The sequence below is a fragment of the Pseudoliparis swirei genome, chromosome 12 (assembly GCF_029220125.1).
Source record: "Pseudoliparis swirei isolate HS2019 ecotype Mariana Trench chromosome 12, NWPU_hadal_v1, whole genome shotgun sequence".
In the NCBI taxonomy this organism is placed as follows: Eukaryota; Metazoa; Chordata; class Actinopteri; order Perciformes; family Liparidae; genus Pseudoliparis; species Pseudoliparis swirei.
The window spans coordinates 8,095,759-8,117,629 of NC_079399.1; the positions used below are offsets into that span (position 1 = coordinate 8,095,759).

Sequence of the window (21,871 nt, forward strand, 5' to 3'; positions counted from 1 at the left end):
CTCCGTTTGTGGCTTTATCCTTTCACCTCCACACAGACTGTTTACCTGCATGCAACCAAAGCCTGCTCAGAGGGGATTGGTCAAAACTATCAATCAAATACAAATCCTACGAACGGACCACAAACTGAAACTCACGATACCAGAATGGTGTCCTGTTGCAGACAGATTCTGCTATCACATGTGAATATCTGTTCATCGAGAAAATGGAAGAATTGACTTCCATCTGGAGGCTGAATGACAGATAGACGGGCACAACATCTTCCTTTAATACAAGTTGTCAGAGTGATAAAAGCTCCTTCGCCTTGAATCAACACTAAAACACTGTATATAATAATACGATTATTAATAATAAGATACTTTGACATGTGGTCATTCATAACGGACTGATTCAGGAATGCAAAAACAAAACAAATCTGTTTTTTCCTATCACTATTTATTTTGTCTCTTTCAGAAATATTTTTTTTAAATGAAGTTCTTTCTCAGTTTTTTTTAAAGAATGTATTTCATGAAAGCAAATACAACGAAAGCACATTATCGGAGCTTTATCAACATGCCGACTCAACCCGAGGGTTTTTAATCCGTCACTATTGTGAATTGTCTTGGTCTGGAAGTGATAATATCTGCTGGAAAAGAAAAGCTTGGTGTTGTTTTTCACATTAAAAAAAAGCTTCTGACATATGGAACAATTCCTCGAATGAATAAGAAATGCATATCCAGCACGGTCATAAAAGGCATTTCCCCCTATATACTAAGGAACCCTCGCGCTTCCTCTGTCCACATACCCACAGATGTGAAGTAGATTACTCCCCCTCTTTGCCCCTCCTTCTCTTTCCACTGCAAAGAAAGAAATCATTCAGTTTCAGCCTTTTCTAAAAACACCCCCCTCCCCTACCTTCCCCTCCCAGCGGCAGATGACCACACTCTCCAGCTAAACCCAAATTGTGTGCGTGCGTGCATGTGTGAGTGTGTGCGTGTGCGTGTGTGTGTGTCTGCATTTTTTTTTCCTGACATGAAAAAGGAAACCAGTATTTGAGTATTTGTTCTCTGTGCCTGTGAATGGTCGTCCTGAAGCCTTTTGAACCGTTTGAGTGGACTGAAAAAAGTGGAGGTGGCAGAATTTAGCTGTGAAAAACTGGAGTTTTGGTAAGTTTTGGGGATTCATACAACTTTTGTTATTGTGTTTGATGGGATGTTTGGGTTTTTTCACCTGGCGCTTAAAAAGAAAGACGCAAAACTGACACGACATTTATAAGTATCTTATGCAAAAAAGTTAGTTTGGGATGTGGATGGTTAAGAAATGACCTATTTTTTTAGGTCAGATGGTATTTATGTTCTTTATATATGGACATATATGCATGTATATGTGTGTATGTGCTTATATCTTTATGTATCAATTATTATGCTGCCAATTTACATGATCGCCCATCGTTCAAATGCACATCAACACGGACCCTGCAGGCCCTCTCTCTCTCTCTCTCTCTCTCTCTCTCTCTCTCTCTCTCTCTCTCTCTCTCTCTCTCTCTCTCTCTCTCTCTCTCTCTCTATCGGCTCATTGGCAAAGACCCTGTTGTCATCACAGCGTTGAAGCGGTTGAGTGTTGACACTTGTGAAACACACCTGTTCAGGCTTTGACCAGAGGGGGGTTGAGCTGCAGCGGCATCACAAAGCCTCAGATTACCTCCGACAAGCAGCCGAGAGATGTTGCGCGCGATGAGTGTCAAGTTGCAGACGCACTGTGACGACTCCAAGTCTGGAAAAGAGATATTTCATTTGTAAAGATATCAAAACTCTGTAATTAAGCCAGTCGACACAATTCACCAATTCATCCAATTTATGTTCAAGCTGTGTCAAAGTGAATCGGTTAATTGAGTGGAACAATAATATGTGGTAACTATTTCAACATCCTGTGTAAACGTGTTTTTCTCATCATAAACATTTTATAGATTTGACTTTGTTAAACTTTAAAAACTTTTTTTGGGACCAAACAATCGAGAAATTAGTCGTCGTCCTGATTAATTTAGTCAAAACCAGGTGTGAGAATGAATCCTGATTTCTTCCCTGATTGCATATGTTAATGTCATTGTGCAGCCTACAGTAGCATCAGACTGGCTATACTCACTAAAGTAGTGGTCAAAAGTAGTTCTGGGCATTCAATTACCAGCAAAAGTGGAACATTATTATTGGAATTATAATAATAAATCCATCAATCAATAACCACTGCATCGCTAAACAATGTGCTTTTCCTAAATGACTAAACACAAGTGAAGTATCAGCTTCTGGTGCTGAACTTCTGCTATTTGAAGCCATGAGGAAAGCCGGCCTATAAAAGCCGCTCCACAATGACAGTTCCTTCACAGCGAAGCCCCAAAAGGTCACAGCGGGCCGCAGAGAGTCGAACACAAACCCTGTTCCAACTAAACCGGCGTGGAAACTGTGCAGATATTTTCCAAAGACAAAGGCCGCTGCTCCTGCCAATCTGTGACGGAGAGGATCTGGTGTGCTTCTCGTTAGCGGGCCTCTCGCAGACGGAGTAATGCCACTAAATGTCCTTTTTCATTTTTACTGCTGCAATGCTAGTTGAACCCAGACACCAAAAACAAAGGTCCTCACGGCGTGAATAATACATCAAATATTCAAACTGTCCAAATAGCATGTGACTCGTCTGGAAATAACGTGTCAAATCCATTTTATTCCAGTTGATTACATCAGCGTGTCACTTACTTACAATGCACATGTCAATCAAAAGAAATGAACAAATGTATTATTCGACCGCGATGACGCACAATCCAGTGCTCCTGGATTGTGTCTCTATTAGTTTGGATTTTGCAGTTTACTGCTCTTCTCACAACTGCTGTAACACATGGGAGGTCAAAGCGGTCAGAATCAGAGGGCTGCAGAGAGAAAGGTCCACAGTTGGTTGTTTTATGGGTTTTTGGCCTCACCCCAACTCGCCTTAAAATAAACAGACACGTTTTACGGGGTCCGTTTGAGCATGACGGGGCCTTCACGTGATTCTCTACAGAAAACATGACGAAAAAAAGGTGCAAAGTCAACAACCGATGCCAATGTTCACTCCAGAAATTAGACACTGGAATAGTCTCGAGGCTTAAAGTCGACCGTAACTGAGGCCAAAATGTCGAGCAGCACGAGAGCCGACCTTGCGGGCCTGCTGTGGGTTTTACTTCCAAAATAACAGTGTTTGAAAAGAACCAAAGAAACGTTGTAAAAGCCGCTCCCTCGCTGTACTCTCGTGAGCGGTGAGGATTTACGAGGTGCATCGACGGTATAAAAGATCCCCAGACAGCCGCGAGTTTCCAAAAACCACGAAAACGCTGCGGCACGAGGGGTCCGTCAGCTTTTTACAGCCCCGCGGCCAAACCACAGAGCATGAGGCAACCCACAGTATCTAAACATACGTCCAGGTAACCACATAATTTCAGGTCGTGATGGGTTACAAAAGAATATATATCAATACAGTTTTTCAGTAAATGTCAACTTATTTCAAGTATTCACCAAAGAGATCCAATTTCCCAAAAAAGTATTACAAATGTCAAATTATTGCAGAAAAAAAGTATCACTAGTTTATGGATACTTACACTTTTGGTTGCTAAACCGACTTTTTTAAGATACCTAACATGTTCAAGTTTCCCGAGAGTTATATCTAGCGGCATATTCTATATTTTAGAAAAAAACGTTAAAATCTCTTTAGCCGCAGACTTTATGTCAGACGTCTGACCAACAATCCAAACTGAAAAATACTGCAAACTCAATTTTGGGGTTTTGGGACTCATCCATACAGAACTCTTTGTGGAAAGAAGAACGACCCTGTGATCAAACCTTCTCAATAAAGTAGCTTCTTCTTCTCGTCATCCCATAATATAAAGGTCAGAGACATATTAGAAATGTTAGAGAAAAAGGAAATGTTAGCTGATAAATTGTACATATATGAAACGATCACTGAATGTCACACTGCACGTTTTAGCAGTTCCACATTTTTTAGCCACTACAATAATAAAATTAAAAGAAGCCGTTTCTATAATGAAGGGTACAATGTGACAGCGGGAATATTGACGAGGAAATGCGCAATAAATGTCTTACGGCCGAAGTCCATGTGGTTGAGACTTTAAGGCCACCAGAGAGCTTTTCTTTTGGCATAATAATTTTCCGCTATGTCTGTTTTGATTTAAATAAAGCGGTTTGAAACATGAAGATGCAGAAAGTACAATGGAAAAACAACAACTTGTGATTACGCTTGTTTATGATGCATCTCATAGACAGCCCGAGGTTCTCTGGATTCACAGTCCAGACCCAAATTGAAGTGTTTATTGAAATGTATTCATCTTGGCGTTGTGACATATTTGGTAAATACCACTGAGTTCATTCCTCACACCACCCCCCAAAAAAGATGAATATGACTGTCTTTGCATCGTACATCATGTCATCGCCGTTGCCACGTGCTCGGCTGAGATACCCGGCTGCTGGTTGTCGTCTTGCATCCACCCTTAAGACATGAGAAGGTCCTCCGTCTTTTCATCTCCCCCTGGACAAGCGTCCTATAAATCAAGTCCGCACAAGTTATTCACAGTCACTCACCGCCTCCCCCTCTTTGCAGGTTACCATGCCGTGTGGTTGGATGCCCTTCGTCTTGGCCTGGGTATCCATGGCAACCCCTACCTTCTGCCAAAGCGGCGATTGGGGTTCGGGCTTTGACATCTACTCGTCGATAATCGCCACCAACGACACGTCTCAGGCGGCTGGCGATGAGCCGGTGAGGATAGGGCACGATCGGGACCGGGCCGCATCGGCAGCTCTCCCGCCATCACTTACGCCGACGCCGCAGTACGACCCCCGACCCGACGAGTGCTCGGTCCACTTCAGCACGAGCGCCGCTTCCCCCAGGAGGCTGAAGGCCCAGGAAGAGGAGCTGGCCTATCTGCAGGTCATCCAGCGCGGGAACAAGGCGGTGTTGGAGAACTTGGAGGCGTTCGTGGGGGCCGAGTTGGGAGATCAGAGCTACGAAGATGTGATTAAGGAAAACATCGTTGGCATCGCGGACGACCACGGGAGTTTACACGGAGAGGTGGAGAAAGCTGAGGAGGACATGAAAAAGCAGCTGGAAGGGGAGGCGCCGATGCAGAAGTGAGTTGATGAACAACAGATCAGTTCTTGTCCTTGTTTTTGTTTTCTGTACTGAAGACACATGCGAGGGAACATCTGCGTCCAAATGACGGCAGAGACGGGCTATCTTTTGCCTTTTTGTTAAAGCAAAGGCGGCGGCGCCGACGTCTGTGCCGCTTCGCGCCGCTCTTCCATAATAATGCACGTCAATCAAAGGAAATGAGCAAAAGTATTAAAATCATGTCGCGAGGCTCCCGCATTGTGTCTCCGCTTGCAGTCTAGATCGCTATCAAGGTTTCCGTTTGCCACATGAATACTAAAGAGCGTTCACGTCGTCACGCTAAGATTTTATTATCCACGGTACGGTGCGTCTCTAAAGTGACTATTTTTTTGTACGTGTTTGCAAAATGACCCTTTTTTTCCGCCAACCGCTTGTGACTTACTCCGTCTCTCTCCACCATCCCATTGTTCCTTCCTTCCCGTCGCTCCACCCGGGGACCTGGATGCTGCGTCTCTCGGGGGATCAGAATCAGAGAAGAGTCGTCGTCCTTTGAAGAGATGATGCGGGCGGCCGCGGACATCGCCAACAGGCTGGAGATCTCGTCGAAGGCCCTGCACGCTTCGTTCACCAGGCAGCCCAAAGGCCTGGCCAAGATGCATCGCTAAGGAAGCGTTGGGGGAAAAAAGCAGCGCTGCTCTTTTTGTCACCCTCCATCTGGGTGGGCACATTCGGTGTCATGTGCGAGGCCCGATATATAAGGTTTCCTACGATCTAATATTTTCAGTTAATGTGTCTGTATATGATTTGGAGCACTAGGATGCGACAATGTGTCACGGTCAGGCATCGACTGTGGGAAGTTGACGGGAAAGTTAGGAGGATGAATGACGGACACGGCAATAAATAATTGTTTCCTTTTCAACAAAGTTATAACCCCTATGAAATATTAGTTTCCATCCAAGCGCTATTTGTGGAATTGGGTGAGGTCAAATGTGGGATCAGTATGTGATGCAGGTTTGAGCCAAGTTGAGTATTTATGGATCAAACTATATTGACCATCAGAGACCAAACGTAATGGCTCTGGTGGTGTTCTCCAGCAGAAGGATGGAGGGACCATCTGGTTCCAGGGTGAGGATGGAGGCCCCGCTCCAGGAGGACTTGTGGGCTCCAGGGGATAATTTGTTCTTAAAACAAACAAAGAAGTCAACTGGGGCCGCATTGTTATAAAGCACTGTTATAACACATTGTGATAAAGCCTTGTTCTAAAACAGTGTTACAAAGCATTGTTACAAAGCATTGTTATAAAGCATTGTTACAATGCATTGTTATAAAGCATTGTTATAAAGCATTGTTACAACGCATTGTTCTAAAGCAGTGTTACAAAGCATTCTTACAATGCATTGTTATAAAGCATTGTTTCAATGCATTGTTATAAAGCATTGTTACAAAGCATTGTTACAACACATTTTTATAAAGCATTGTTACAACACATTTTTATAAAGCATTGTTACATCACATTGTTATGAAGCATTGTTATGACACATTGTTATAACACATTGTTATAACACATTGTTAGAACACATTGTTATAAAGCATTGTTATAAAGCCTTGTTATCTGTTGTTTGGAGAACAGTTTGCATTAACCTGTGGTTGAGGTTTTCTCAATTTGACGATGCAGTGATTATGAAGTATAAGAAGAAGGAAACAAACACACCATCATACCCTGATTTGTCTCTTAAGACAAAGCGCCTCTTGGTGTGCACAATGTTTAAAGGATTTTTTACAGAATGTAAAACCATAGGACCAGAAAAGAACAAATATTTTTGGGTCTCGGCTGGATTTACCGGTTTCAAATGTGACCACTGTGCTTTTGTTGTGTATCCAGGTGCATTGTGGCATTCTCACTTTCGCTTCGGCCGGAGTGCTTTCATGTTTGGAATCATAAAATGTGTAATGCATTTGTTCAATGTAGGATGAAATATTGTTGATTTACTCTTTTGTTTTTTCTACATGCGGTGCTACCCTTTCTCATCTTCAACTCCTATCAAGATTTAGGGGGACTACATTTTCACAAAGCATATTTATTCACCTAGTCTGCCCTCTAGCTGCCTCCCACAGAATCATCAGTAGCATGTGGCACGTATTTATATTTTCTCTTTTACAAAACAAAATAAGTCTATTCTTTCAGGGAAAACGGAATACAACTATAGTTATTGGTTAAAAAATCCCCCACAAATGCAAGTAATCACTTTTACGGTGTTTAAGTGTGCGCGCGAAAAGGAGGAGGGACTGTTATCGGTACCAGATGAAGGACGCGAAGTACTCAGATGTCTTCTCTCAGTGGTGGATGCGGTGTTCCGGACCCAGTCGACCCGAATGGCCACTGACAACGCTTATAATCATGGAAAAGATGTAATTAAAATGGATATAGAAGTCTTAGATCGGGGCACTAAGGGCGCGTAAAATATTGGCACCCTGCGTAAAAAGATGGAATTGTTTGGATAAGATACTTTTTCGTGAATTCTTTTCTTGAGATCTCGAGTTATGCCGAAGTATGAACCGGCACTTCAATCTACAAATACAGCAGAGAGTTAAACACATTTAATTAAAATTAAATACGGTGTCACGGTGCCGCCCCCTGATTCGATTCCCGGACTTAGTGCGCGGAAACAAGAGGCGCGCATCACTCGCTCTCGTCCTGTCCAAGCGAGGCTGAGGTGTGAGCGGGGACGCGCGTATCGATGCGGGACATCAGGGGAAAGACGCTGAAGTCATTCGGTCACAGCATCGCCGCGCTCGCTCCCCGCACGCGCGTGTAGAACCGTCGCTCCACCAACAGTACCGAGCGCAGAGGGTTGACCCGATATGCCTCCCGGACGCGAAGATGACCGGTTCTGCTCACAGATCCCGGTATCAAGGTAACGTTCTGACAGCGGGCGGAAACACCGGTGAAGTACAAAATGGGACACGACCACCTGTTCTCTGCGAGGACGGCTGCTCTCTACCTGCTGCTCTTGTGCGGGTCAGGTAAGCACTTTACTTCCGTGGGTTTTGTTGTGGCTTTACACGCCACGTGGGGAAATAGCGGAGGTTTAAAGGAGGGGGCTTCACTCTCAGTCAATGCAGCAAAAAAATATCGGTGCATTAAATTAATTGATAGACGTCGAATTAATACAAAGTTACGAGGCTTAAAAAGTTTCCATAAGCTCCCCTTTGAGCCTCAGCACCTGCGCGCTTGCTTTCATCCGAAGCTTCAACAATGCTTTTATGATATTTCATTAAAATCATCTTAGTTACCTCTGCCACATGTTTGTATTTGTTCACGTCTGGGAGGAGACCAGTTTCAGCACTGCGTGGATTTGGGACTCCCTCCATCCACCTGTCACTTCCATAATTTAAAGTGTAAAAGATAAAGATGAGGAATGGACTATAGGTTTGGCATCATCACCCAGGATGTAATGGTGTGAGAAAGTATTCCACAAAATATGCTACAAAGGCTTAGTAATAGTTATATTGTCAGTGGGTGTTCACGGTCAGATTTGTTTCTTCAGAACAGAAATGGATAAAAAGAAGATGCGTGTTTCGAGTCACACTTTGGAGCAGGTTAAGGATTCAAGCCCAGAGTTAATTCCTTTTAATTGAGCTGAAATGTTGATTGATTCTCCTCACTATAAATACACAACATACACATATTTTTCAAGAGGATAATTACTTTTCATGGACATATGTGTAGGAAATAGTATCTATGAATGTATTAGTGTGCTGCAACAATGTATCGATTAGTGTGCAACTTTTAGATCAATCTGCAACCATTTCGTTTTCATCGGTTTGATTCATTTTCCTGGGGAAAAGAAGTCAGAATTATCTGATTCCAGCGTCTAAACTGTGAATACGTTCCAGTTTCTCTCCATCCTCTATGACAGCAAACTGAACCTCTCTGACTTGGGCTTTGGGGACCAGTGACCGACAATAATTCAATTAGGAGAATAATAAACAGCCAAAGCCGTCAACTTGACAGCGGAACTCAGGGCGGGCGGCTCTGTTGGATTCAAAGCTTCTGCTCTGACACGTATGAGCTCCCTCGTTGTTTATTTAAGTGAAGTTTTTACTCCTAAAATATTCGACAGCCCAATTTCCAGGAGAGCGCCTCTGGCTTGAGAAGCTGCTGACTCGCCGGTCTACACCGGTCAGTGTTTTCACGCACCTCGCCAAGGGGCTTGGCCGCGGCACAGCGTGCTGGATGTTGGAGGATGTCGTCTCATCTCAAGTCTCTGCTGGCAGGAGGGCCCTTTGATCCGTGGCCCCCAGGAGCCTTTCTTTTGTCGAGTCCCACACCTAGTCCCTTCCAGATGAACATGCGCCGCCCTGACTGCCGAGAAAGCAGAGAAGAAGTCTCCACGAGAGATCTAATTAGTCGGTGATGGTATGGGAGATGAGCCCAAGTGCACCATGGGCAAATTAACTCTGAATTTATACATGTATAATGCCTCCTTTTTCTTTCTTTCTCCTTATTTTTCTGTCTAAATTGTTACTTCACATGATATCCACAAAGCACATGTGTAAGACTGCCATGTTACAGGGACTAAATCAAAATATTTATCCAGGATTTCTCTGTTCAAGACCCTCGCAGCCCCATGAGTTGGCGTGGGCAATAAACCATGGAAACAGATGTGCATGTATCCCTCAGGTTAACTCCCTGCTATGGAGGACTCAAAATGACTTAAGTATAAATAAATAAATGCATGAATAAATATAGGAATAAATAAATGCTTAAATAAATGTAGAAATAAATAAATAAATGCTTAAATAAATGTATAAATGAATAAATAAATACAGGAATGAATAAATATAAGTTATAAATCAACAGGACATCAGGCATTTATTTATTTATTCCCATATTTATTTATTTATTTATACTTCAGTCATTTTGAGTCCTCCATAGCTGCGGCCTCGGCTGAGCAGCCATGACCGCTGCCAGATGATCCAAGGTCTCGATTTAGGATCTCTTGATGGACCTCATTATGCTGCGTTACATCCTTACACCGTCAAACGGAGACCCAGAAGGAGTGGGTGTGTACGCCAATTAGTTGACTTGAAATGAGACGACACTTCCAACCAGGGTAGGACATTTACATTTTTTTTAGGGGGCAATTTTTACCCCCACTGACTGAAACCCATGGGCATTAAAGACGAAATGGGGTGGCACTTTTTGAAACTTGAAATAAAATGTTACCGTTGTTCAAAATAATACATATAGTTATTTAGGCTGACAGTTTATCAGCAATTGTCATCAAATGGTAATAATAAGACTATTAGTAAGTTCAGAATTATTAGAGGAAATTATGGGGGCCTTTATTGCCACTCTCCTAGTGATATCAGGGGCACATTTATATTTTTTGGGGGCAGTTTTGCCCTTTGCCCTTGTGTGTTTCTGATGCTGCCTCCAACATCCATCGCATGTTGTGCCACGGCCACGTCCGTTGGCGAGGTGCATGGAAAACACTGACCAGTTGAGACCAGTTGAGACCAGCGAGACGATCGGTTGGCGTCGCTATTGATGTTTTCTTTTGTTGTTCGATATAACATTTCCTGTATAAATCTGTCGAAAAAAGATGCGATGAGATGTTCGATAAGATGAATTCTCTTTAAATGGCGACAATTTTATTCCACGCACACTCTCTACACTGTGGTTCATTGCATCATCACTGGTGTCGTAAGTCAGTCCGTAGGTGCCGAGAAGTTCCATTACAGTAAAGCCAACAGCGACGCCATTACAGAGTTTATTTATAGTTACTTTGGGGAACTTTTAGCGGGTTACGTAACAGTCTCATTAAATACTGATGCCTCGATATGACCTTCATAAGTAAACGTGACCATCAGCTAAGAGGATCTGTTACTTAGTTATTCGTAATGTTTCTCACGGGCACCACGGGGTCGGGTTCTACGCGATATCAGACGAATTCATGCACGTTCAGCAGAAAGTCTGTCAACTCAGACTCCAGCAGCACCAGCCCGCCCGCCGCAGAGAGACCCACATCCCCCTCCAGCCAGTTAGCTAGGAAGAAGGGCGGTCCAGGAGAACCAGAACCAGGACCGAGCGGAGCAGGCTGTCGGGTCATTGTCACTCACTGAAACAGTATCGCTTTTGTTACATAACATGACATGACATGTCATTTAGTGGACGCTTTTATCCAAAGCGACTTTCAATAAGTGCATCAACCAAGAGTACAAACTCAGAACAACAAGAATCAAGAAAGTAGCTTTTTTTCAAGAAATCTAAACTACAAAAATACCATAAGTAATATAAGTAACAACAAAAGTAATACAACAAGTAATACCAGAAGTAATACCAGAAGTAATACTCTAAGTAATACCAGAAGTAATACAATAAGTAAGTGTCATTCAAATGCCACTGAAGTGCTAATCTGTTTTTATTCAATAAATAGTCAGAAAAGATGTGTTTTTAGTTTCCGGCAGAAGAGCCAAATGAAAGTTCTTTGAAGTATCTTTAAATAAACAAATAAACAAATGTCCAAGTCAAGTTCCACTCACTACGTATCTTGGTTGCAATTATTTAAAAAAACAAATGTCAGGCATCCTCATCAAACATTTTTTACATTTCAAAAAACTCGTTATGATCATCCCGATTATATTTTTTAACTCTTGAATATCAAATCTGGATTTGCGCGGCGAGGGAGTGGAACTCATAGATGTAAACACGTCATCATCGCCCTCTGCCTCAAGTGAAATGAGTTCATTGTTTAATGCGTCAGCTGTAACGCAGAGCGGCAGACAGCTCCACTAGAAACGCCCCTCAGTGGTGAGAAATTATCTCACCTCCACTTAACACCAGCAAGCAATTCAATTCAATTCAATTCAGTTTATTTGTATAGCCCAATTTCACAAATTACAAATTTGTCTCGGAGTGCTTTACAATCTGTACACATAGACATCCCTGCCCCAAAACCTCACATCGGACCAGGAAAAACTCCCAAATAACCCTTCAGGGGGAAAAAAAGGGAAGAAACCTGGAGGAGAGCAACAGAGGAGGATCACTCCAATGATGTGTGTAATTGACTCTGACTCCATTAACATTTAAATAGGTGGGTGGTAAATTGAATCTGGATTTGCATTCGTGCAATGTTTTATAAATAGCCCCATATTGTGTCGGTCCTCTATAAATGCTTGTTTGATGAAGACAGAGAAAATAAAAATGAATTTAATTCCAAGAAAGGATGTGTCCGTCCAGGTCTTTGTTACGAGAAGACCCACTCGCACGCCGAGGATGAGCTCTTCAAGACGCTGTTCGCTGGTTACAACAAGTGGTCCAGACCCGTGCCCAACATCTCCGACGTCGTCATTGTCAAGTTTGGACTGTCCATCGCACAACTCATCGATGTGGTGAGTCCGAGAACATTCACGGAGGTGGCATTTAAACACAAGCTGCTTTTAATGTGAACCAAAGATTTCTCGGTGGGATTGTATCATTGTTGTCTCTCTCTTTTGAATAAAATGAGTCAGTCTTCCTAAAGATGAAAGATTTCTATGAATCAATGCAGTGCCCGAGCAAAACATACTGATCTGGACGGCCGATTCCAGCTCGCAGCTCTCGAGAAACGCTCATTAAAACCACTTAACACTCGACACTCCACTTCCTCCGGATTTCAGCATACAAGCACCAAATAGTTGGAACAGTAGTCCAGAAAAGAACTTAGACCTACTTACTTACAAACAGAGATCGACTCCCTCCATTTTTGTCAGATGTCTTTGATTACTTTTGGGCAAAATCAGACTAAGAGCGTTTAACTTGATTATTAAGTGCGGTAATGTATCCCGAGAGCTTTAATTAGTGTGTTTAACACTCTTTAATACTCCCTGTATCAGGGAGCACTGCAACTATAACCCACTTTACTCTGTTTTTATGCGGTTCTTCAACAGTTTGGCCTCTTTAAATACAGTAGCAAAAACAAACTTAGTCAAACTACATTATGCCCTGCCAGAGAAAAACTGTGACTGAGGACTTCAGATCCAACAAGTTATTGAAGTGAAGTAGCTGCAATCTATATTTGGGTCTCATTTGACAAACCTCCAGGAACCTCTCTCTCATATATTCCTCTGGCCTCAGTTGACAGACGTAACTCAGTCTCTTCTGTCTGTGTGTGTGTGTGTGTGTGTGTGTGTGTCTCTCTGTCTGTCTCTCTGTCTGCTAGGATGAGAAGAACCAAATGATGACAACCAACGTTTGGCTTAAACAGGTCAGGAAAATGTGTCAGTGTTGATTTATTATTAAGATATGGAGATTTCACATGTTAAGAATATACTTATCTACTTCTACGTTATTTATTTAACAACATATACGAGGAATTGAATGACAATCAAGGATCCCAGCCCTCCTCTAAATATGTTGTGTGCGTCTTTTAGGAGTGGAACGACTACAAACTACGCTGGAAACCGTCCGACTATGACAACGTGACGTCCATCAGAGTGCCCTCAGAGCTCATATGGGTCCCAGACATTGTCCTCTACAACAAGTAAGTGTGATAACAGACTTAACTCGAGGGCTACAACTACCAAAAGTAATTTTTATTATTTTTGAATCTGTCAATTATTCTCTTAATTAACGGATTCATTGTTCAGCCAAAGAACATGTCACAAATTTAAAAAACAATTACAATCCCAATCTCCCAGAGATGAAGATAACAGTCAAAAACGCAGAGTTTATTGTCATAAATAATAAATACATCCATCAAATATTCACATCTGAGCAGCTTAACCCAGATAATTATTTTTGCTTAAATGAGAAATTGATTATTCATATTGTTGCTGATAAATGTTGTCAATCAGCTCAGCGATGAATTGCCAAATCTATGCAGCTCCACTCTTCGTAAGCACAAGTTATTTAATTGGTTGCATCGTCAGGTCAAGCCGTCCACTGATCATGAATTCATGCCACACAAACTGATGTGTACGGTGTAGAAATGGCGCCATCTAGTGGTAATAAAACATTCTCCTCTAGTCAAATGTTTCCACCTTCACGCCGTCAAACAGCTGTGAAATAATGACAGAGCTTGAACAGTTCCTCCTGCCTCAATGTACGTCGAACATTTCTATGAAGTGCATTTCTATAAAGTGCATTTCTAACGCGCGTTGACGCCGTCGACCTTCATCGGTGCGATCGCCTCGATGTGAAATAAATAGATTTAGAGAAAAGCTCTCCCGTCTCCTAAATCCACCTCAAGGAGATTAAACCCGGAGAGTTGATGATGAAGTTCTGCTCCATCGAGCCGGTGCGATCACAATCTGTAAGTGAAATTAAAAAAAGGTGTGAAACCGATGGAACGATAACGACTCGCAGGAGCTGCTATCACCATGACAGTGATGAGCGAGGGGGAGATTACTGGAGAAGATTAAGATCATTTCTGAGGAATCAATACTTTTTTTATTTACGCTGCATAGTTTTAAAAGTGCAAAAAATATATATAATTTTCTCAGCAGGTTTGTTACCTTCGCATTGAAAATGCGGAAGGTTATGTTTTGATCGCCGTGTATTTATTTCTTACCTTCGCATTGAAAATGCCGGAAGGTTATGTTTTTATTTATTTATTTATTTGTATGCGTGTTATTCGCAAAACTCAAAAAGTATTGAACCGAATCGCATGAAATTTGGTGGGATGATTGTTTATTATCCGGGGACCAGTTGATTAGATTTGGGATCGATCGGGTCAAAGGTCAAAGGTCATGAACAGGTCAAAATGTTCTTGAATCGCATGAAATTTGGTGGGATGATTGGTTATTATCCGGGGACCATTTGATTAGATTTTGGGATCAATCGGGTCAAAGGTCAAGGTCATGGAAAGGTCAAATTCTTTTTTTTACCATAGCACGATACATTTTTGTCCAATTGGCATGCAACTAATGCCAAAATGTTCATAATTCAATGCCCAAGCTTGTGATATGCGAAGGTATGCGCTCTACCGAGTGCCCATTCTAGTTTATTTATTTATTTGTCTGCGTGTTACTCGCATAACTAAATAAGTATTAAACCGAATCGCATGAAATTTGGTGGGATGATTGGTTATTATCCGGGGACCATTTGATTAGATTTTGGGATCGATCGGGTCAAAGGTCAAAGTCATGAAAAGGTCAAAATCTTCTTTTTACCATAGAGCGGTCAATTTGTATCCAATTGGCATGCAACTAATGCCAACATGTTCATAATTCAATGCCCAATCTTGTGGTATGCGAAGGTATGCGCTCTACCGAGTGCCCGTTCTAGTTTATCTATTATTTAAGCCTCACTTCGCAGATATTTAAAATGGAGGTCTCTGTTTTTTCCAGCGCTGATGGAGAGTTCGCCGTGACCCACATGACCAAAGCCCACCTCTTCCACACGGGTAAAGTCCGCTGGGTCCCGCCTGCCATTTACAAGAGCTCCTGCAGCATCGACGTCACCTTCTTCCCCTTCGATCAACAGAACTGCAAAATGAAATTTGGCTCCTGGACGTACGACAAGGCCAAGATCGACCTGGAGCGGACCGAGAACACGGTGGACCTGAACAACTACTGGGAGAGCGGCGAGTGGGCCATCATCAACGCCGTGGGCACGTACAACACCAAGAAATACGACTGCTGCCACGAGATCTACCCGGACATCACCTACTTCTTCATCATCCGAAGGCTCCCCTTGTTCTACACCATCAACCTCATCATCCCCTGCCTGCTGATCTCCTGCCTCACGGTCCTGGTGTTCTACCTCCCCTCCGACTGCGGCGAGAAGATCACCCTGTGCATCTCCGTGCTGCTCTCCCTCACAGTCTTCCTCCTCCTCATCACCGAGATCATCCCGTCCACGTCGCTCGTCATCCCGCTCATCGGCGAGTACCTCCTCTTCACTATGATCTTCGTGACCCTCTCCATCGTCATCACCGTCTTCATGCTCAACGTGCACCACCGCTCGCCCAGCACTCACCGGATGCCCCGCTGGGTCCACTCGGTGTTCCTGAACCTGATCCCGCGCTGGCTGTTCATGCGGCGGCCCGCGCCGGACGACCGCCGCCGCCGCAGGCTGCTGCTCTCGCAGCAGGAGGCGGCGCGGGCGCGCCGGCGGGGCCGGATCGGCGGATACGACGCCGGCAACTGCCTCAGCACCTCGGCGACCTGGTCGGGAGACGGCGCCGCGTCCGAGGACCACGACGGGAGCCCTTATGAGGATTTAGAGTTGGGAACGCTGACGTCGTACTTCTCCTTTCGGCCTCCTTCGCCCAGACCTCCAGGGACGACCCCGCCCCCACAGCAGAAACACCCACAGAGCGGCCAGAAGCAACAGGACGGGCCCGCAGGGACAAAGAGACTTCTCACAGGGGCCAGAGTCAAACCCACTCAGAGGCCCGCCGCGGCAGACCCGACATTCCTGCTTTCACCGAGTGTTCTACGCGCTCTGGAAGGCGTGCACTACATTGCAGAGCATCTGAGGGCGGAGGATGCCAACTTCAGCGTGAGTATCACTGAAATAAAACCTCTTCTGGTATCAGAACAACACGTAAAAGACACCCGTCCTTTGTATCACCTAGCATGGAGTAATGTGTCAATGTACTGTGTGTCTAAGACGCACTTTGTTAGAGCACTTATACAAATATCATAGTATCCCCTTGAGTCCAGTTTAGGATTTCTTTAATCCTATATTGTATAATCTCACAATAAACACCTGCACCTGTCCTGTTGTTGAACACGTTTACTTTACAGTACACTAAAATAACACAATTCAGTTGGTAGAGCCCAACAAAAAGAAATGCATGGACGAGAGTTATTGCTGTACTTGATTTATTGAAGTGCACAGGGGTGGATTGAAATCGAGATTTATTTAGCGTCTTAATCAAACTGAGGGTCGAATCATAAATAAAGAGCAAGCAACAACAAAAACATTAACTTTATTTTTAGATCAATCTGACGATTATTTTTAGGAGTTAAATCAAAAATCCAAAAGGAGGAAACTCACTTCTGATCATGAACCTATAAAGAAAATATCTTTTGAATCTGCAGCTCCAACTTTAAGAAATTTTCCAAAGAGTTTAATGTCATTAATAATCAGTCCGCTCCGTAACTTGCACAAACTGCTCGATTTCAATACATGAGTGTAAATATGATTTGAGAGATGTTTGTAAGTTCACGGTACAAAAGGCTAAAAAAGGGATTAAAAGAAGATTTATTTCTGTTGTAGGAGTCCAATTATGGAATAATGTTGAAATGGATGTAAGAATGGTGAACTCCTTTTTGGTTTTCAAGGGAATTATTTATAAAACAATTCTTGAGAGATATAAATGTAATTAAAAACGTATTAATATGGAAGATGTATGTGGTAGTATATATAAATATATTTTGTTTATTGTTGTTTTGTTGTTGTTTTATTTTCTTCTTTATTTTATATTAATTTTCTGATTTATTTTGATTTCAATTTAGGATAGGAATTTATAAGCATTTTTTTGCTTCTACCTATACCTTTTCAGTCTTTCTCTTTTGTATATTATATAGGAAATATTGTATTGTATTTGATTTGACTGACTGAATAAAAAATACCAAAATATATATATATATACAAACAAACAATGTGTAAATGTTTGCTAACAAACAAGTAAGAATTTCATGTTCAACTTTGTAAATTCTTGTTTCCCTTCATTTCTCTCCCATCTCCTTCTGTTGCTTGTTCATTCTACACAGGTGAAAGAGGATTGGAAGTATGTCGCCATGGTGATTGACCGCATCTTCCTGTGGATGTTCATTATCGTGTGCCTGCTTGGGACCATCGGCCTCTTCCTACCGCCGTGGCTAGCTGGCATGATCTAGCTCATGTTAGCATAGCCGTTAGCGCCGCTCGTCAGCATTCAGAATGTAGCTGAACTCTCCTTCAAGTCTCTGAATGTGACAAAGGTTATGTCATTTGCTGCGCGAGCAGGTTTTTACTGTGCACATTTTAGATCCTTATAACATTTAAAAGGGTCTTTCCTCTGTACGGCGGCCATTTTAGTGGATCTCAGACTTAGCTTGTTCCTTTGCTCAACTTTCAACATGCTAATGTTAGTAAAACAACATATTTGGCATGTTAGCGTCCTCATGAGAGTGTGTTGACGAGCCAGTGTTTAGTATTGTCTCTTTTAGCATGTCAGTTAGCGCCACGTGCTAGCTAAATAGCATGGGGCCGGTGTCCGCGCTGGATGAAGCGTGACGGTAATGTGATTACTTTCCTCTGTCGTTTGAATAATTCTAGTCTTAAATGTCGTGATGTAATTAGCGGTACGTTACGTTACCTTGCGATGCAGGGACCAGTAACGGCACTGGGACGCGAGCAGCTCGGTTTGTGACCAATTAAAAAAACTAAATGAGAAACTTTTTTCCTCCTTTGTTTTGTTTTGACCAACAGTGGCATGATGTACTGGGAGTCTATAATATCCTGGAATAGACACACTAAATGGGGTTATTACCTTCGCATTGAAAATGCGGAAGGTTATGTTTTGATCGCCGTGTATTTATTTATTTATTTGTATGCGTGTTATTCGCAAAACTCAAAAAGTATTGAACCGAATCGCATGCAATTTGGTGGGATGATTGTTTATTATCCGGGGACCAGTTGATTAGATTTTGGGATCGATCGGGTCAAAGGTCAAGGTCAAAGGTCATGAACAGGTCAAATCTTCTTGAATCACATGGAATTTGGTGGGATGATCGGTTATTATCCGGGGACCATGATTAGATTTTGGGATCAATCGGGTCAAAGGTCAAGGTCATGGAAAGGTCAACATCTTTTTTTTTACCATAGCACGATACATTTTTGTCCAATTGGCATGCAACTAATGCCAAAATGTTCATAATTAAATGCCCAATCTTGTGATATGCGAAGGTATGCGCTCTACCGAGTGCCCGTTCTAGTTTGTGATGGTTTGGAGAGAATTTCACCCCCTTCTACTGGTTTTCTTTCTCACGACGCCATGATTGCAAGTATTTTTGAATGATCAAACTGTGTAATAAATACCCTCTTGAAACCTTTCAAAACTCTTTTATGTAGCGTTTAGTGTTGTGAAAATTCCCTGAATGTTGTCCTTCCTAAACGCAGAACGTCTAGATGTAAATATTCAACAGCAAGACACATGTTCCAATGAACAGGCATGGACAGGAAGTAGTATACATCACATTTATTCGTATATCACTTGATTTACATGCCAGTAATGGACATTATACAAAAACCTCTCTCAAGAGAAACCTTTCTGTCAATCCATTATCCAAACTGTTCTTGTATTCATATCATTTTTATATAATGCGTCAGTCAAATTTGAGATATCTACTCTATATATAAAACACTTGAACAGGAGAATAGCTTTCAAACCATTTGGTTTAATCATCTTAACATTTCACGGTTGACAGGTTTGTAAGACTAACCCCTTTACTTTATTTAGATCACATTATTTTGTATTGCTGTAAAAAAAAAAAAAAAATTGTGCTAGACACATTTCATATTTACAAGGCAAATTCAATTTCGAAGCAGACAATTAAGTCAATAAATCCCCAATCACAACAGTCAACATTAAATGAAGTTTGTCTGAAATGAAGACATCGTAAATAAGATGCCAGTAGACCCTCATGTTCAGCATACACACGACCTCGATAAGCACACACACTTGTTTCCAACGTTGTCCATATCCACGGAGTATTTCATCTTAAAACTGGAGTGCGGGACTTTGACGTATGAATCCGGTGCTGCAGGAATGAGTCGGAATGAGCCGGAAAACCCAGAAACGAGTTAGCAGCATTCGTGTTGTCCTTCCGGTTCCCTCGGCTCTGTCAGTGGGTTCTTTGAACGGGTTTTCGGTTAGACTGAAATAAGGTTGGTGGATAACACAAGCTTTTGGGATTTGAAGGATTTGCTGTACGACAGTATACACGTAGTTAATTCCTAGCCTCAGGTTAGTTAACGTGAAAATATCGTAACCTTTCCAATGGAAGAATCCCATTGACCTTTTGTTGAGTGAACAAGATGCTAAGTTCTGGGGTTGGCCTCTAAAATCTCCTCATCCCTGCAGCGTTCTGTGCTGATTAAGCCAAATCTCCACCAGGAGAACCGGGACTCTTTGGATGTGGTGCTGGCCCACCGATGATGCGGTTTAAAATCAACCAGCCAGGGTGGAAGGAGGCAAAAGAAGTGGTTGGGAGAGACGATAAAGACGGAGCATTAGCGAGGAGTGTGCCGGAAACTATGGCGGAAAATCCTCAGAACCAGCGAAGACAAGTTTCTGTAGTGAATGCCCAGATTAAAAAAATACATTTAAAAAAGGTGTTCAGAGGATTGAATGAAGTAAAAAAAAAAAAAAAAGTAAAAGAGGGAGCCGATTGACCGCGAGGACAAACACTCCTTACGCGTCAGCCGGTTGACGGTGTTTGTGTACGTTACTCTCTTTGCCAGAAGGAGGGGGTCAAAACGTCTGCACCCCAGCTTCACCAACACACATGTACGATGAGAACTGGCCTTAATTGACGCAGTTTGTCAACAACAGAAATACTCAACTATGTGCAAATGTTATTTCTGACAGGCGGAAGTGAAACGGAATGGGAGCGCTTCCAGTCCACTAGGGGCCCACTGGCTTGGCTAAGTTGGCCCTGACCCTGGCCTGGTCCACTGCATCCAGCATGTTCTTGCTGTCCATAGCCAGAGTGTGTGCTGCCGTCAGCAACTGCTTCTGACACTCCTCCTTCAAAGAGGTGATGTAGTTCTGCTGGGCCAGCCGCATTTTGCTGATCAGCTCCGCCATGTCGTTGTTCAGCAGCTTCTGGGTGCCCTCGATCTGTGGGGCCGGGAAACAAACGGGTGGCGGGGTTGGCCTTTTTCATGGAGGACATTTTGACATGTCACAGTAGGAAAAGTGATTAAAATGATGAAATGACTGGTTGCTGAATCCCATTTGGCTGCTGCAGTTTCAGGCTCCTGGTTCTGAGCATGCTGTCTCACTGTCACGGCGTATTGGGGACACTTGAAGATAACACGCCAGTCGTTAATGTCATTAGTAACACCTGTGATGGTCCTACTTTGACAATTCAAATGTCTGCTGTTTGAAAGGCCTGTAAAGATACACGTAGATATTGTGTGATGGCAATAAACAGGGCGCTATCTTTGTGAAGCTTGTTCACACTTTGGTTCAGATTCCAAACTGCATTATACCGTCAACTGTTCTTGTTATTTTGTCCCTGCATTCTGCACACATATGGTCCTTTACGTACATTTTGCAGACACCACTGAGTGCATATCGGCTGATGTTGAAGTCAGCGAGACATTTGTGAAATGAAAAGAAATCTGTACTCGTTTTGAAAAATTAATCCAAAAGGCTTTGCTTAACCCTCCTGTTAGCTTCACATTTACTGACATATTTTACCCTCGTGGTCAATTTGACCCCAGCAATTAAAACCTCCAGAAAATTATTAGAATTAATATTGTTTCCCAAGTTTAAGTGTGAGGTACTTTATGTTTGTTTGTTGACTACCTAAATAGCCCTTTAAATATATTAAAAAGTTGATATTTCTTATATGTTTGACACAGTTAAAAACAGCCTGGGGTCAAATTGACCCCAAAGAACACCGACATTAAACATTGAATGGGGTCAAATTGACCCTAAAGGTAACAGGAGGGTTAAACTGCTTTACTGTGAACACTATGGATGTTGGGGTGTCCTCAGCCAGAGATGTGAACATAAAATGGTCATTTACTCCTTGCTGCTT

At 42.6% G+C, this 21,871-nt stretch overlaps 3 protein-coding genes across 11 annotated transcripts in view; 2 read left to right on the forward strand and 1 right to left on the reverse strand.

Moving 5' to 3' along the window:
• Positions 1–913: 913 nt before the first annotated feature.
• Positions 914–7,087, forward strand: si:ch211-142k18.1 (uncharacterized). The gene is made up of 3 exons (XM_056427439.1): positions 914–1,143; positions 4,613–5,139; positions 5,646–7,087. The coding sequence occupies exons 2-3, from the start codon at positions 4,619–4,621 to the stop codon at positions 5,782–5,784; spliced, it is 660 nt and encodes a 219-aa protein (XP_056283414.1). The 5' UTR covers positions 914–1,143; positions 4,613–4,618; the 3' UTR covers positions 5,785–7,087.
• Positions 7,088–7,280: 193 nt separating this feature from the next.
• Positions 7,281–19,153, forward strand: chrna2b (cholinergic receptor, nicotinic, alpha 2b (neuronal)). 2 transcript variants are annotated; one of them, XM_056427429.1, is made up of 6 exons: positions 7,282–8,143; positions 12,366–12,517; positions 13,327–13,371; positions 13,538–13,647; positions 15,455–16,610; positions 17,831–19,153. In XM_056427429.1, exons 1-6 carry the CDS (start codon positions 8,077–8,079, stop codon positions 17,954–17,956), a joined length of 1,656 nt encoding a protein of 551 aa, XP_056283404.1. In that variant the 5' UTR covers positions 7,282–8,076; the 3' UTR covers positions 17,957–19,153. The 2 variants fall into 2 exon arrangements, with proteins under 2 accessions (XP_056283403.1, XP_056283404.1); XM_056427428.1 differs by lacking the exon at positions 17,831–19,153 and having other exon boundaries at positions 7,281–8,143; positions 15,455–17,539.
• Positions 19,154–19,284: 131 nt separating this feature from the next.
• The window catches only part of ptk2bb (protein tyrosine kinase 2 beta, b), a 46,677-nt gene continuing 44,090 nt past the window's right edge, over positions 19,285–21,871 (reverse strand). For all 8 annotated transcript variants that reach the window (XM_056427412.1, XM_056427411.1, XM_056427409.1 and 5 more), the window contains one exon: positions 19,285–20,943. In XM_056427412.1, coding sequence (XP_056283387.1) covers positions 20,728–20,943 — 216 coding nt within the window. In that variant the 3' untranslated portion in view covers positions 19,285–20,727. The remainder of the gene's footprint in view (positions 20,944–21,871) is intronic.

Excerpts from the sequence above, each read along its gene's own strand:
- chrna2b (XM_056427428.1), top strand. The coding sequence starts at position 8,077 with ATGGGACACGACCACCTGTTCTCTGCGAGGACGGCTGCTCTCTACCTG. Across the intron at positions 8,144-12,365 it reads GCTGCTCTTGTGCGGGTCAG|GTCTTTGTTACGAGAAGACC; the intron begins GTAAGCACTTTA and ends GTGTCCGTCCAG. Across the intron at positions 13,648-15,454 it reads GACATTGTCCTCTACAACAA|CGCTGATGGAGAGTTCGCCG; the intron begins GTAAGTGTGATA and ends TGTTTTTTCCAG.
- si:ch211-142k18.1 (XM_056427439.1), top strand. The coding sequence starts at position 4,619 with ATGCCGTGTGGTTGGATGCCCTTCGTCTTGGCCTGGGTATCCATGGCA. Across the intron at positions 5,140-5,645 it reads GGGGAGGCGCCGATGCAGAA|AATCAGAGAAGAGTCGTCGT; the intron begins GTGAGTTGATGA and ends TCGGGGGATCAG.